General features: G+C 43.0%; 1 protein-coding gene across 3 annotated transcripts in view; it reads right to left on the reverse strand.

Annotated features, from left to right (window-relative positions):
- The window catches only part of scube3 (signal peptide, CUB domain, EGF-like 3), a 107058-nt gene that overhangs the window by 55246 nt on the left and 35328 nt on the right, over window positions 1-16484 (reverse strand). For all 3 annotated transcript variants that reach the window (XM_015968137.3, XM_015968136.3, XM_015968134.3), the window contains exons 2-3: window positions 11955-12077; window positions 8230-8355 (exon numbers count right to left, since the gene is read on the reverse strand). In XM_015968137.3, the coding sequence (XP_015823623.3) occupies window positions 8230-8355; window positions 11955-12077 (249 nt within the window). The remainder of the gene's footprint in view (window positions 1-8229; window positions 8356-11954; window positions 12078-16484) is intronic.

The raw sequence follows: 16484 nt of genomic DNA on the forward strand, positions 1-16484 counted from the left end.
TTTCCTTTAAGGGTTCAGTGACTTTTGGGGAGTTCACTGCTGACTCAAGCCTTTTTAGAGGAAGAAAGTGAAACCACCTGTCACCGAAGCTGTCAATGCATCCATCCCACGCTTGGCCTAAGTCTGGATCAGACGAAAATGTCTCTGTGGGCTAAACTGACCAGAGACAAGGACAAGTAACACACAACCGAGCAGAGAAACGTGTAGCAACAGGTAGAAGATACGTGAAACAGTGATTGATAGGGCTGGGTCCACTCAGCTGCAGATTTAAAGAGACAATGTGTTTTTTTTACCGTTAATCTCTGAAAATGAATAAAATGATGTCCAGTTGTTGAAAAATATTGGCAGCGTCGTAACGTATAACCGTAAAGTACAACGGGTGCGTGTCTAGCGCCTTTGGGGCACGCCATATTAGACGCCATTCTTCTGGCCGGCTCGGGGTCCTGCACCTGTCGATGAGGAACCAGATGATTGGCTGGATGCACGTTACCATGGTGAAAAACATTCGGGCTGCTAAAATCATGAGCAAAACTGCTAAACTCTTTCCTAAACATTTGCGATAGAACAGAATCAAAAAGAGATGCAATTTATTTTGGCCGAGCAGTACTGCCACATTGTGGTGACATCATGGGCAGGAGCTGGACCCCGAGCAGATCCAGAAACTACAGCGCCAGCAAACTACTATCGGCTTTGTATTCTCTTGGTGGAATTAACTGACGGACCAGGACAGGTAACATTTACCGTAATGTTCTTTCAGCTCATTAACTACCATTGATGACAAAAGTCGTCATTTCCATTTTTTTACCGCGTGGGCGTCGGAACGACCCCCGCACCGTGGGAACAAACATCACAGCTTTAAAGCTGATCTTCATCAACATACGTCACGTGATCAGGAAGCAGAAAATCTATGTGTTGGGAGATCGTTTTGGGCTGCTGTAGTAAAAAAATAAGTAAGACGCGAACCGGAAAAGCTTCTGGAGATCACAATTCAACAACGGATCATGAAAGAACGGATAACGCTCGAAACGTGCAGATTCTTCCTGATGTAAGAGGTGAGTCTACGCTTTATTTTGGTAGTTTGGGAGTTAACATCATTATAGAGCACAACATTCTATGACTCTTAAAAGAAACTGTGAAAATGCTGAAAAACGCTGGCAGCGAAGGGCTTTACTGATCAGGAAACAGCTGGCAGTGAATGAGTTAACTAGCAATAGTCACTGCGATATGGTGTAAACTACCCTGAAATATATGTATGTACTGCCCCCTAGGGGCAGGAAACTACACATACTTTTAACGTTAAGTTAGACGTTGAATTGGTATTCTAGAATAAAGTCAAAATGTTGGGAATAAAATAGAAATGTTGAGATTTAAACTGAGAATAAAGTCAGATGTTATGAAACCAAAATATTACAAAAACTGTAAAATGTTCATAAAATAAACTATATTTATTTCTAATTTAATCTCAAAACTGGAAGCACGAGCAAAATAAATTCCTCAATCCGAGTTTCCCTCACCCACCGTCTTAGTGCTGTTTATGTTTAAACAGGATTACAAGATATTTTTTATCACCTTTAAACTCTCACCCGATCCAGAGGTGAATGTTTTCGTTCGGCGTTGGAGAACAAACTGATGCTGAGAGCAGCTGTGTGGTAAACGTTCAGCACCTCAGACTGTGACACCGGCCATCTGAGTTTGTATAAAGTCATCTGTCCTGACCTTTCATCTGAGGAACGCTCAGACTCCTAAATCATGTGTAATGTGGTCGGCTATTGCAGGCTGAGTTTCCTAAAGACCCCCAGTATTTAGCTTTGAACACTTTATTGGTTCCAGGGCTTCGTGTCTGTCTGACCCACCGTTTCTGTGTGCCTTACTGTCTCACATCTGCCAAACAAACACAAACAAAAATATCTGCTTACTCTAACCTTTCACATAAAATCAAATGCAAGGCTTGATTTTCATGCTCTTGCACAAATGCTAATGGAGCTTTGATTAAACTTGGACTTTATTGATTCTGCACCTGTCTCCTAGGTAACCAGTTTGGTAAATAAGCAAAAACTAAGATTAAAAGTCTGATTTCTTTCTAACTTTATTTCTATCTAAAATGAAAAATAAATATTCTTCTAATTTGCCAAAACAATCTGGAAGTATTTTTCATCAAAACCCAATGAGAAGTGTTTGGGTGGACAGTGCTGTGCACCAAGAAGACAAGTGGCCCCGACTGAATGTCTCACACACACACACACACACACACACACACACACACACACACACACACACACACACACACACACACACACACAAACAAAGCCCTGCTGGTGGGCTCAGCTGGAATTGTTCATTTCATGGTGGATGGGGCAAGAGATTTCATAGCTTCAGGAAACAGATCAAGCACTAATCTCAAATGAATCCCATTTTTGCTGCAGCTCCTCTCCTCCAAGCTCCCATATCCCAAACAAATCTGTGCATGTCATGACAAAGTGAAAAGTGACTACTCAATGGGGAGAGTTATCGGCATTTGTATCTCAGACGCGATGTTAAAATGAAAACACACAGATCATCCTAGCAAAGACTGACTGACTGAAAGTTTTACTCTTTAAATAAAGTTCAGGTGTTTTTCAGGTATGTTTAGGTTAATTGGTGGAATTTCTTAAGTTTCCCTAAATGTGTGTGTGTGTGTGTGTGCGTGCGTGCGTGCGTGCGTGCGTGTGTGTGTGTGTGTGTGTGTGTGTGTGTGTGTGTGTGTGTGTGTGTGTGTGTGTGTGTGTGTGTGTGTGTGTGTGTGTCCACCCTAACCCACATCCCTGCTGGGGAATAACCAGTATGGAAAATGAAAGAGAGATCTGCAACTTAACTGTTGGGATTTGGGTTCTGATTGTGAAGATGAATTCAAATCCTTTTGAGGTGTCACTCAGCATTTTGTTTCCACCGCCTGAAAATTCTCAGGAAGCTGAATTTGTGTCCCAGCCGTGTAACGTTACCCCGTTCATCACAGCTACCTCAGCTCTCGCTGACATGCTGTTATAGTTCTGTGAGAACTCAAACAGGCAACTTCAGAACCTCTCAAATACTTTCAAAAACTTCAATAAAGATAACTTCTATTTGTCATCCCTGTTGTGAATGTGTGGGCTCCATTCAAAAGTCTCATCTTGGGAGAAAACTCTCCAGTGATGCCCTACAGATGTTGCACTAACAGAGTTCTCAGTTGAAGAGATAAATCCAAATTTTTGGGTAAGTTCTTTGGAAAGATCACAAACAATCGTCATGTTACCTGCTCTTCAAATGACCTCAGTTTGGAGAAACACAAATCATTCTGACTCTAAAACGTCACGCCAGCTGAAGGAGTCAAACATCCTTTGTTTAAATACACCTGCTGTTTCATTGTATTCATTCATCATTGATAGTTTATTTTTGTGGAACCCCCCCCCCCCCCCCCCCGTGCACCCCCCCCCCCACCCCTTTTGTCTCTTCCTTTCTCTTTCACCTCTGTCTCCATGAGTACGTTTACAAGCAGCCAATATCCGGGTTATGATCGGGTTAAGGTCGGTATTCGGGTTTCTGAGTTGATCAGGATAAACCGTTTACAAGCATAAATAGAAAGAGTTACCTCTAACTTGCATAACCCGATTTAAATGCGGATGTTGGGGTAGCGTCAGGACGTATGGACTACGTCCAGACGCTATATGCGTCATTTCCGGTTCTTCTTGTTCCGGTATCCGTGAAAACAACAACATGTTTCCCAGTTCGGAAGAGATAGCGACCGCGTTTGTTTGCGCTTTAGTTTCCTCGTCACTCCAAAAGTGTGGCGCTGTGCCGCGACTCGCCATGTTGCTCCCAACTTGTTGTTTACTTCCGGTGTTCTGGCGCATACAAGACATCTCACTACTCAAAATACCAAGATTCCTTGGGAACAGAGCTTGAGCAGAACACACGCTTTGATGGGGATATCCCGATATGCGTTTACACGACCAAACATTCGGGTTAGAAAAGGGTTACCCCAGGTGTGGTAACCAGGTTTTTAAAAACCCGGTTATGAGCATATCCAGGTTTTTGGCGGTGTTTACATGGCCTTTCGGAACCGGGTTATTGCGAATATTCGGGTTTTAAAAGGGTTACTGGCTGCATGTAAACGCACTGATTAAAAGCAGAAGCTTTGATGCTCCACCTGAGAGTAAATCTGTAAGGCTTGTCATCAGCATTCAGACATCAATTCTGTTTGCTTCACAGCCAGACAGGACACGGGGGAAAAAATAATAATAAAGAATACATCTGCTGTGGTCTTTAATAAGACTGAATGGCTTTAGTTGCTTTCTGTGGAAAAGGCTCTGTAATGAAGATAATGAAAACAATGTTGAAGATAGCAAAGGTTTCTAAAATCACATTTCCACAAACCAATTTGGCATTTTTGAGGTCAGAGTTGTTTTGACACCTTTAGGGTTTTCACATCTGGGACGGCCCGGTCCAGCCCTGGTAAGTTTATGTTCACATCTCAGTAATCTGGGCGTTTTCCATGCTCAGCCAACCGGTTTATTTGGACCTGCTCTCCGGTGGTCAGCATCATGCCAAGCCAACCCACCACACCTACTACCGACCGATTGACCAGCTGAAGTTCATGCCTACCTATAGAGGGAGCCTCTGATAGGTGGCAAGAATCAGCCAGCAATGACATCCCGCATGCCCTCATGCACGAAACGTTATCTCTGGATGCAGTGGAGTAAACATCTTCTCTGACTGAAGCTCGGAACCACCGCTCCAGCCGCCGGAGCACGAGGACAGACTGCTGTGAGGAGCACATCAAGCAGCGTGCTTCATATCAGAGTCTCCAAAAGCAACACTGCTCACAGCTGCCTTTACTAACCCTAACTTAAGGAAAACAACTCAGACTTCTCCGCAGGTCTTTTGCCCTACCCACAAGCTCAGAGACATCCACGCTCTTGAGAAGGCTATATGAACACAACCTGGCCATGCGGGGGCGAGCGGACGCCACCAAGACCATACTGAGCCAGGCCAGATGTGAAAACGCTATTTGAAATGACTCTAAACTGGCTGCTCAAAGAGCTTTTTACAAAGCTAAGTTGTTGTTGATTGTTGATGAACTTTCCATAAAAACCTACTTTTGACTGGTCTTCCCAAAATACAATGAAGTTTTCACTATCAGAAAATGTAGGGGTGGGAAGCTTCCTCCAGATGCTGCAACACAACTTAAACAAGAGATGGTTCCTGGGTTGTCTTCGCAGATGTGCAGCAAAAACACAAACACAATCATTAACAAAACAGTGTTAAATGAGATGACCTTTGTGAGGTTGTTCCACAAAGGCCTCTCTCTCCTAAAGCTGGGTTGCTTTTGTGTAACAAACCATGCTGCACCTTTGGGGAAGGTTAAAGTAAAAGGGCATTCATTTCCCTGTAGATTGCACAGGGAATTGAGGCCTGCTCAATCAATACAAACCAAATCAGTGATGGCCATAGAAATCAAAAGAATATGGCTGGCTGTGTGTATGTGTGCGCGCCCAGAGTCAGTCCTCCAGTGACTGGGACACGACAGAAAACAGAGTGTTGAATATAAGTAAACAAGGCAATGACAGAGGTCTGGTGGTGCTCTGTCAAACATCTGTATTTTCTGTTTCAAGCCTGTCTTTGTTTCCCCTGAGTGAGTCACACTCACGCTGTACGCCATTATGACCTTTTTATTATAAGGCAGCAGGAAACGAAAATGTAGACTTAGTTCCAGTCAGATGTAGAAATGTGAGCGTTTGTGGTCGTTAGGAGGGTATTAGAGCAGATGCTTATGATATTAAGCCGCTTGAGATGAGTTTGACAAAGTACTAACAGAAAGAGTGTATTTAGGTTTTTGTGGGACTTTAACTAAAACACACAAGTCATAAATGTAGGGATGCAGGAGCAATGGTGGGGAACCAATGGGCTTCCTGCATCTGGTTTTCATTGTAAAGAGGATGTGTGTTTTGGATTAAAACTGACACCACCTCCACTGCTTTTCCTCAAACTCTGAAACAACCATTTACAGCTTCACCATAAAGGTTGAGTGTTGATTAAATACCCCCATCTTTCACTGACCTGAGATAAGAGTTATAAAATATGTAATTAAGCTCTTGCATGCTTCAAATCCATTGTGAGTTTGGAGCAGTGATAGATTATACAGCGACTGACATCTCTCTCCTCTCACACTCAGAGGCAGTGTGCATCGTTTCCACCTTGCTGACTTTCTGACATCTTTCTGGGGTTCAGGGCAGACAGAGGAGCGACCTCAGAAACAAGAGCATCTCCCAGTGAGGCGCACAAGGTGGCGTTCTGCTTCATGCTCCACTGCCTGCTGCCACTGTCCTGTATTATTATGCTGCCAAGAAATTTAATTCCAAGGATCTGAGAGGCACGTGCAGCAGCGGGCAAACGGGAGGTGACGTGAAAGGGGATGAATGCGCACTGGCCGAACTCGTGTTAACGAAGTGACTGACACAAACACTACTTCACAGGGCTGAAAGCAGGAGGCAGGTACATCCCTCAGAGATTACAGTGCACTGAAACCGTGAAGAGCAGCATCAAATCACATCAATGCAGCTTTGTGGAAGAGCAACATGAGATAAGCCCTAAGGGAAGCACTTAAAAGATTGCAGACTCAGGACTGAGTGTGAACTTTGAAAGATCGAGTGAGAGTCTCCTCTTCTTCAGCTTCAGGCTCAATTCTGGTCCAAGAGAGCTCTGAAGGTCTGACCTTGATTGGGAGCCGATAGCTTAGGCTCTCCTCTCCAAGGCCAGGAGAAGCTAATCTTTTCTCATGGGCCAAAGAGAGCACGAACCTGGAAAAGGAAGCTGAGGCCTTAACATGAATCCTCTGGTGTACCTTGTCCTTTCCTCTCCTGTGTTTGTGCTGAAGATTATTCACTTAGAGCAAAGACCGCCTTTTAAAATGATTGAAATCCTAAAATAACAAGAAAAGAAACTGACTTTAAAAAGACTTTAATTCCTCATGGCAAAGGTTGAGATCTGTTCCTGATCGCTGCCTATCTACCCCTGATGTGTGATCAACACTTTCTGTACTTATTTTATGAATAAGTAATGATTTTTGAAACCCTGCTCTGAAGATTTGTTACCAACAGGTCACCTGACAGAAGAAAAACATGAAACCTCGCCTGTCTGTTTGATCGTGGGAGTTTAACAAACTATCAGAGGCTGATGGATGCAACTCTGACGCAACAACAGCCACCACACAACCATCCATCGCAATTACACACCTGTGTGCACGCCAGCAGCTGAGCTACAGCACGGCAAATGATCCGTGCTCAGCTCAGCTGAACGCTGACGTTAAATGACTTGGAAAATAGTCCCACTTTGCACTGTAGATAAAAGCGGTGAGGATCGAGGCAGCAAGTGAGGAGGCATCAGGAAAAGATAAGCGAGCCACGGGTTCATTGTCAAGTCAGAATGACATTGTTATCGATCTAAAAGTGCAACTTCCTTTTCACTGTGTTTTAATCCCATCTTTATGCAGCAGCTTATCGAGCTAATGTGGGACTGATGTGTGCTACCCGTATGCCAACATGTGAAGGCTCTTCCAGACTAAATTCTTAACCGTTGGTCATCCTTTTTGTCTTGTCACTCTCGCTGAATTTGCTTTATAAAGCTGCAAGTTTTTTCCTTCACTGCTCAGCAACGATCTAGGGTTTTCTGACGACTTTATTTCAAGTCATTACTTTATGCAGATGTTGCAATGAAGGTGGAGATGATTTCTGAGCAACAGCAGGGTCTGACTTGGGGGTTTCAGAGCAAAACAAAAGGAATGCGGGGTGGGGAGGATGGGGGTTGGTGACTGGTGTCCATGTTAAGCTGCCCTCAGCAGCACCAGCTAGGGTGCTGTGTTGGTTTTCCCTAATTTTACATCCTTTTAGGTGTAATATGTTCTCCATGAGGCCAGTGTGAGTGGCACGTTGGTGAAATCTTACACCATGGGAAACGTCGTCAACTGATGGCTCACTCTGAGCTCGCAGCTCAGGGTAAAGCTCTTCATCAGATTTTTTCCCCCTTTTCGTCTGACTTCTGGTGCAAAAAGCGTCTCGGTTTTCCTTTTGAGAAAACATATGTGGGCAATAGCTGCCATGTGAATAAGAAACTGCAATCATAAAAAAACAGGAGTCTGATTGTGCCCAATTCAACCTTGTAATGCAGTCATGATGTGATTACATGTAAAGAAAATGGTTCACACATGCACACACTTACCTAGGCAATTGTGCCCGTCATGAGCCAGGCGGAAGCCGTCGTAGCACGTGCACCTGTAGTTTCCTGGGATGTTGATGCACTCGTGCACACAGCCACCGTTGTACTCAGTTGCACATTCGTCAACATCTGCAAAGACAAAAAATGTATCAGAAGTGATCGCTTCAATAACATGTTTATGCTTTACAAAGAGATATATGAGATTAATAAATCACTGGTGAGTAATCGCTTTGTTTGAATTTAAAATGTACCCAGCTAGGATAAACAGAAAATCTTCATTAGATCATTCTTATTCTAATACAAGTAAATATCATTGTGCTGTAACCAAAATAAATGTATTAAAATTCTAGAATTTCAAGCACCAGTTAGAACCCTGGAGAACATGAGCTTCTTCAGCAAAATAAACCTCTTATCCTCTTCATGGAGACTTGATTTTGATGTGCAACTTTAAAGTCCTATTAAAAAATGCAATTACTAATTATAGAAAAGCAATGTCTGGTTGTTATGTGTATGAGGACGTGCAAATCTTAAATAACCGGAAGGTTAAAGTCATATGAAGTGTTTGCACACTGTCAAAAACAAATAAACATATATACAGTGGGTACAGAAAGTATTCAGATCCTCATTCACTTTTTGATATATTACAGCCATCAATTAAAATCAACTAGAATCAATTAAATTCATTTTTCCTCATTAATGTCCACACAACACCCCGCGTTGACAGAAAAACACAAAGTTTTAGAAATTTCTGCAGATTTATTAAAAAAGAAAAGCTGAAATATCGCAGTCCTATTCAGGACTCAGCAGAAGCACCCTTTTGAGCTAATACAGCCGTGAGGCTTCTTGGTTAAGATGCAACAAGTTTCTTACACCTGAATGTGGGACCATCTTCCATTCCTCCTTGCAGATCCTCTCCAGCTGTGTCAGGTTGGATGATGAACGTTGGTGGGCAGCCATTTTTAGGTCTTTCCAGAGATGCTCAATTGGGTTTAAGTCAGGGCTCTGGCTGGGCCATTCAAGAACAGTCTCAGAGTTGCCGGGAAGCCACTCCTTCATTATTTTAGCTGTGTGCTTAGGATTGTTTCCATGTTGGAAGGTAAACCTTCGGCCCAGTCTGAGGTCCTGAGCATATCCCTGTACTTGGCCACATTCATCGTTACCTTGATTGCAACCAGTCGTCCTGTCCCTGCAGCTATAAAACACCCCCACAGCATGATGCTGCCATCCCCATGCTTCACTATGGGGACTAAATTAGACAAGTGATGAGCAGTGCCTGGTTTTCTCCACACATACCACTTAAAATTAAGGCCAGAAAGTTTTATCTTGTCTCATCAGACCAGAAAATCTTATTTCTCACCATCTCTGGTTTCATCAGGTGTCTTTTAGCAAACTTCTGTGTTTTCATGGGTGCGGTGTGTACATTAATGAGGGGGAAAAATTAATTTAATTGATTTTAGCAAATATAAGCAGCAATATAACAAAAAGTGAAAAATTGAGTGAAGAATACTTTGTGGAAAAACTCTAAAAATATGAACGTTTTATTTACTCATGACTGGGGGAGTGAAAAGATACACGGCAAGTGCATTATTTGTGAACAAAAATGAAGGGAAACGTGGGTTTAGAGGTTGGAATTGAAGCTCAGTGTGGCGGTGCGTACAAGGGGAGGGGCCGCTGGGAGCGCCGGACGGCAACTTGATTATAAGGGAAGACGCCGCAAGAGGCAGAGAGGGATGGAGGACAGATGAGAGGAGCTGGGTGAGCTCCTGGCTGCATCTGAGCATGGCAGCTACGCTGTTCTTGTGTTGAGTAAAGCTGAGTTAGTGAAGCTAAAAGTGTGTGTCCAAGTGTGTGAACCCTGGTGTAACTGGTTATGCTAAAGTGGTACCCAACGTGAGGCTCACACACACCTCCCTGACAGGCAGAGGACTACGACACCATGCATCCGCCAGCCCACTACGCACCAGCCCTGCCATCTGTTCGCAGTATTAGGACAGATGTTGGCGGACACCACAAGGCTGAACCGTGAGGCCATGGAACGCTGGAATGGGTGGATGGAGAAACTGCAGACAAATGGAGCAGCAGATGGAGGTTCTGTGGTGGTTGGCTACCCAGACCAGGGAATTGGTGCAGGTCACCACGGCATGTGACCACACCTCCATTCTGGAGCAGCAGTGGGGGGACCCTAGCAGGGGACCCTAGCGGAGGAACACTCAGTGGACCAGAGGCCTGACAAGACACTGGAATGGCTAATCTCTGTGCCGTGCCAACGCAGACTTCCTGCTGGTACGGAGGGACTCGAAAGGACAACGGCGCAATCTGCCAACACTTAGAGAATGGAGGCCCTTGACACGGACCTGCCCCCTCACAGCTGGAAATGCAGCAAGGCAGGGCTGGGATGGCAGGACTGCCTGTCTTGGGAACACACCATTAAGCCAAACATGAAGTACACGTTAGACCCTATTCTGGAAATCAAGAATACAATGGACCCTAGAGTTAAGGCGACCTGAGCCCCACCAATGCAGGGAGCACAGCTGGTCCGGGGAGGCTTCTTTCCCCTGCACCGGGGCGGTGGGGGTGAAGTGTCGTCCAGGGATGAGCCCGGCCTGGAGAAAGCAGTGGAGTGGCGGTACGCACAAGGGGAGGAGCTGCTGGGAGCCCGCAGGAGTGCACCGGGTGGCAATCAGCAATCATTATACGGGAAGACGTCACAAGAGACAGCGAGGGGCAGAGAGCAGCCGAGAATAGCTGGATCAGCTCCCAACTGCGTCTGAGCATGGCAGCTATGCTGTTCCTGTGTGTTGAATAAAGCTGTGTTGATGAAGCCGAAGGTGTGTGTGAACTCCAGTGTAGCTGGTTATGCTACCCTCCGTTTTTACAAAATCCTCAGTTGATAAATGACTAACTGTAGCATAATCCTTCCAAATTAAATCAGAATACAGATTGATTTGAATCCTCTGTTCAGTTATTGCAACCCAAATAAAGGATAAAGCAACAAACCAATCAAGCATGCAGCTTTTTCCATTGTCACTGGTTCCTTCTTTTATAAATGTTGCTTTGTTAAATCAACCTTGAGACGCTGCCGGCTGAACTGATCTTTAGATCAGTGGAAAGAGAACCTTAGGAAGATTTAACAATAGAACCAGGAAAGCCAACTTTTATGATCTACAGGCAGAAGGCCATGAAAGGAGTGTGGTCAGTTAAATGACGGGAATAATACTGGTTAGTAAAAACAAAGGAATTGTGAAATATAACTTTATAACAGCAGTAATAAAAACTGTGGGACATAATGATACGGGGGCTTTGGACACTTTGAAGAAATCTAGAAAAAAAACTTGCAGTCTAAAAGAGTTTGCTCCTGGCTATGGAAACATCCCCGACAGCTGCAGCAACTCTGACTGCTGTTTTAGCAGGTATCTTAATTTTCTTCTGAAACATGTGTAGGAAATTTACTGCTTCATTTCATCTTGTCACAAAGGCGCACTCTGCACCTGGCGTTCCCCTTTTCTCTATTTGCAGCTTTCTCCCTTGTCTCTCAGGCCTCTTTTGGAAAATTGCAAAGCTAATGAGTTATCTCAGCTGTGACAGAAGCTCTTATCAGGCCTGTCGCCAGCCTTTAAGGTTCACGCCAGGTTACATGGCACAGCATTTCAGGGCTTCCCATCCTCCCCATAGGGCGAGGAGCAGCATGTCAGGTCTCTAACACCAGAGCCAACAACATAGACATTTACCTTCACAATGTTTGCCATCTCCTTTGTAGCCGGATTTGCAGATGCATTTATATGACTTTGGGGTGTTCTGACAAATGGCATCAATGCTGCAGTTGTCCAGCGCTTCTGCACATTCGTCCACATCTGGGAGAAAGACAAAGAAAGCAGCACCAAAGATTATTCATCTGATTGATGATATGAATAGTTCTGTACCCTTGACACATGCATTAAATATTTCAAATGTTTGTGGGTGATACTCTTTTAACTTTAATCTTATTTTTTGAGTTTGGTCATTTTGTAAGAAGAGCTGATGGAAATTTAATGGTCAGAACAAAAAACACAACATGTGCATCAAGCATGTTATAATGTGCAGTGATACAAGCACATATAGTAGTGTTTATATGTAGTGTTAATTGGGATCAGTTTTTGAATTTGATCTTAACTCATTCACTACCAATGACGACTAAAGTTGTCATTTGCATGTTTTCTACACTGTGTTCATCGGAGCGACCCCGCATCGTGAGAACAAACATGCCAGCTCTGAAGCCGATCTTCATCCACATACGTCACACGTCACGTGATCAGGAAGCAGAAAATCCATGAGTTAGTAGATCGTTTTGGGCCGCTGCTGTAAAATAAGTGAGGCGCGAACCACAAAAGCTTCTGCCGATCACAATTCGACAACGGATTATGAAAGAACGGACAGCGCTGGAAACGCGCAGATTCTGCCTGATGTAAGAGGTGAGTCTCTGCTTTGTTTTGACGTCGACATCGTCCTAGCGCCCAACGTTCTGTGACTCTTAAAAAACAGTAACAATGGTGAGAAATGCTGTTTACAGATCAGGAAACGGCGGGCAGTGAATGAGTTAATTTAGCAAAAATAAGGGCCTTTTATAAATGGAAGTACCTGAACGTTCTACATTTCAACTCTACAATATTATTAAGGTATATAAGAATATTGTTTTACATTTGTAACATTAAGTAGTAAATCAATTCAGATGACCTATTGAGCTGCCAAGTGTGTTCCAGTAACACGTGTATTTCTGGCTACTGGTTGACAGCTGCTCTATTTAGAGTGAACAGCGCCAATTCACTGGTTAACCTCCAAAACTCCTGGTTGAGAAACGGGTGCCATTCCACAGCAACATGTGACAAGACTGGTGACCAGCATGAGGAGTTGTGATTGCATATGGATCTTCCACACGTTACTGAGATCTCTGACAGCTTACACTCAATAAAACAGAAAAATAGCCAAATAATGTGTTGATTTATTCATTGTTACTTAGTGGCATATCTACGAGGGCCATCAAGAGGCCACAATATTTAGAGAGGGGCCAAGTATTAGACCAACATCCTTACACAAGATTTTATGCTAGAAATTCCTATCTGGCTCCTCAGTGCCACCGGTGTTTGGACTTGGAATTTCATCCACCTATAATCTGATCATCGCGCAAAGGATAGGAGAGTAACAGGTCAGGTGCACTTCAGGGGGCCAATGCCCTTGCCCTTAAAAACAACAATGTTGTTACTGTTGTAAAGTTCAATCATCCAATTCACCAAGTACCTCAGAACAAAAGTGAACGCCAACAGGAAAACATTGCAGCTCGTTTTTGGGTTGCTCCTCACGCATTTAGCTGTGTTTTTCATGTAATAGAGACACAATCCTGATAATTTGCACCTATTAGTAAAGATGAATAATCAGACTGCCAAATGATATAATATTAAAATTTTGACCCAGAAATCTAGACCAACCATAGCAAAAGATTTTTCTTTGCAGGGCGGCCTAGCCATGTTCCATTGTAGATTCAGCTGGTTTACCATTGGCCCAAACAGTTTTGTTTCTTGCCAATCACAGTTCTTGATGTTTGTAGAAAATGTTGGACAATAGAGAGCTACAATAGAGAGAAACTACTAAGATGGTGTTTGCTCAGGAATGGCACTTGTTTCATTTCAATTCAGTTCATTTATATAGCACCAAATCACGACAAGAGTCGTCTCACAAAGTAAACATTCCAATACAGGTCTGTTCAATAAGCCAATCAGAAAAAAGTGTCCTATATAAGGAACCCAGCAGGTTGCATTGAGTCACTGACTAGAGTCAGAGTCTTTTCAGCAATCCTCATACTAAGCAAGCATGTAGTAACTGTGGAGAGGAAAACTCCCTTTTAACAGGAAGAAACCTCCAGAGAATCCTGGCTGACTATAAGCAGCCATCCGCCACGACTCACTGGGGATGGAGACAGAGCACACACACACACACACCCCGACACCCCTACACCCACACAGACACACTTATACACCAAGCATTGGCTACATTGTGATTTCTTAGTGGATATTCTATTTAGTGAGAGATACATTGTATTATCTTTATCTTAGTAAATCTACAATTAAACGAGTAAACTAGTAGTAGCTCATTCCATGTCAAAGAAAGTAAAATGTTATTATCAGGAGAGGGAGAATGTTTAAGTGGAAAGCAGCAGTGTGCTAGCTGATGGCCCCCTCCATGAGGCCCCCACAGCTCAGCAGAACACCATTGTAGCTTCTTCTGGGGGGGGGGATACTTAGAGAGAAAATAAAGTTAACAGCTGAAATTGCAGGAAATAATGCAGTTAGGGACAAGTGGTAGAAGAAACTAGTAGTGTGTGGAAAGTGGTCAGTATGTCCTCCAGCAGTCTAAGCCTATAGCAGCATAACTACAGAGATAACTCTGGATAACCTAGCCTTTTAGATAGAGGCATGTTGGGGACAAGGCAAGGGAGAGCCGTCCTCACCGACTGTACACTCCACCTCCCTCTACTCCCCTGCTCATCCAGATCTAGGCTAACATCAGATTTTAACCATAGGCCCTATCAAATAAAAATGTTTTAAGCCTTGTCTTAAAAGTAGACAAGGTGCCTCACGGACTAAAGCTGGCTGGTTCCACAAATGCGGAGCCTGATAGCTAAAAGATCTGCCTCCCATAGGATTCTAGGAACCACCAGTAAACCTGCAGTCTGAGAGCAAAGTGCTTTGTTTTCTTGCTTTGCTTGTTTGAAAGGGTTTTGTCAACAACTATAAATGATGTACACACAGGCTGTTATTTGAGACATGAGCAGATCCAGATACTTAAGTATTTTTAAAAGGATATATTTGATTCTTCTTGTCATTTTCCTTCTTCTTCTTCTTCTTCTTCCTCCTTCTTTTTCTTCTTCTTCCTTCTTTTTCCTCTTCTTCTTCCTTCTTTTTCCTCTTTTTCTTCTTCTTCTTCTTCTTCCTCTTCTTCTTCTTCTTCTTTTTCCTCTTCTTCTTCTTCTTCTTTTTCCTCTTCTTCTTCTTCTTTTTCCTCTTCTTCTTCTTCTTTTTCCTCTTCTTCTTCTTCTTTTTCCTCTTCTTCTTCTTCTTTTTCTTCTTCTTCTTCTTCTTCTTCTTCTTCTTCTTCTTCTTCTTCTTCTTCTTCTTCTATGATGCATGCCAGACTGCACTGATGACTGATTTTCGTTGCAATTAATGCTTCACGATATTTGTTGCTCAGGTTGGTGCCAGTGCTGTCCGATTGCATGTGGAGACAGGTTTAAAGACAACATGGATTCTGCTCCACAACGTGGTTGTTTCAACAGGTCGTGGCCAGACTAAATATTAACATATTGTTTGCCAGGCTAAATTTTGACAGTAATGGTAAAAAAAGCATTGCTTGTAGGATTCTTAAAACAATATAAATATTTGTATTGTATAGCATGCAATAAAAATTTAATGAGATAGTTCTGCTGGATCAAAACCAATGTCAAAAACAATTTTTCACAATTTTTATTGACAGAAAGGACAAAAAATGCATTAATAAAATGCTGTTTGTAAAAGTTTACACATTTTGTGTGTGCAAACTTTATTAGATGAAAACACATTGCAGCACTAGCTTTACTCAGAGCTGAACCAACATCTCCTTACATCTTTCCACTACACAAACATAAATGTCTGGTTTGGACTCAGTGGATGAGGAAGCTGCTTGACTCAGTTTGAATTACAAAGAAGACAATGTGAAAAAAACAAAGTGGAAATGGAATTAATCAGATGCATGATCAAGTTTGCTTTCATGGAGCTCCTAATCCCACCAGATCCCAGTTAACCAACCCAGGTGTTTAGGATTACCTCCCCTCCACACAGGAGAGGGGAAGCTTACCGAGGTTTACATAGCTCTCAGAATTCACTCTTATCAGAAGGCCTCTGCAGGAGCTGCCTGATCCCAAAGGGAAATGACCTACAACCCAAACCTCTGAGATTATCCCTGCCTGTTCCTACAGGTCATAAAGTCTGACCGCAAAAGGAAGAGTGACAGCTTTCGATTTCTTACTAAACAGTATGTAATAAACATTTAAAAATAAAAGGCAAAAACAAGGTAATCAAAGAAAAATGAACGGATAGACTAATAGTCAGGGTATTGCTGCAGGGGAGCTGGAATTCAGTAGGACAAAGATTTCGGCTATCACACAAGAAAATTCTTTTTTTTCTGACAAATATCGACAGTTTTACTTTACAGTATGAAAGAAAATAAATGTCAGAATCTAGGTTTTGTCTATA

This window comes from Nothobranchius furzeri, chromosome 15 (assembly GCF_043380555.1).
Source record: "Nothobranchius furzeri strain GRZ-AD chromosome 15, NfurGRZ-RIMD1, whole genome shotgun sequence".
Taxonomy (NCBI): Eukaryota; Metazoa; Chordata; class Actinopteri; order Cyprinodontiformes; family Nothobranchiidae; genus Nothobranchius; species Nothobranchius furzeri.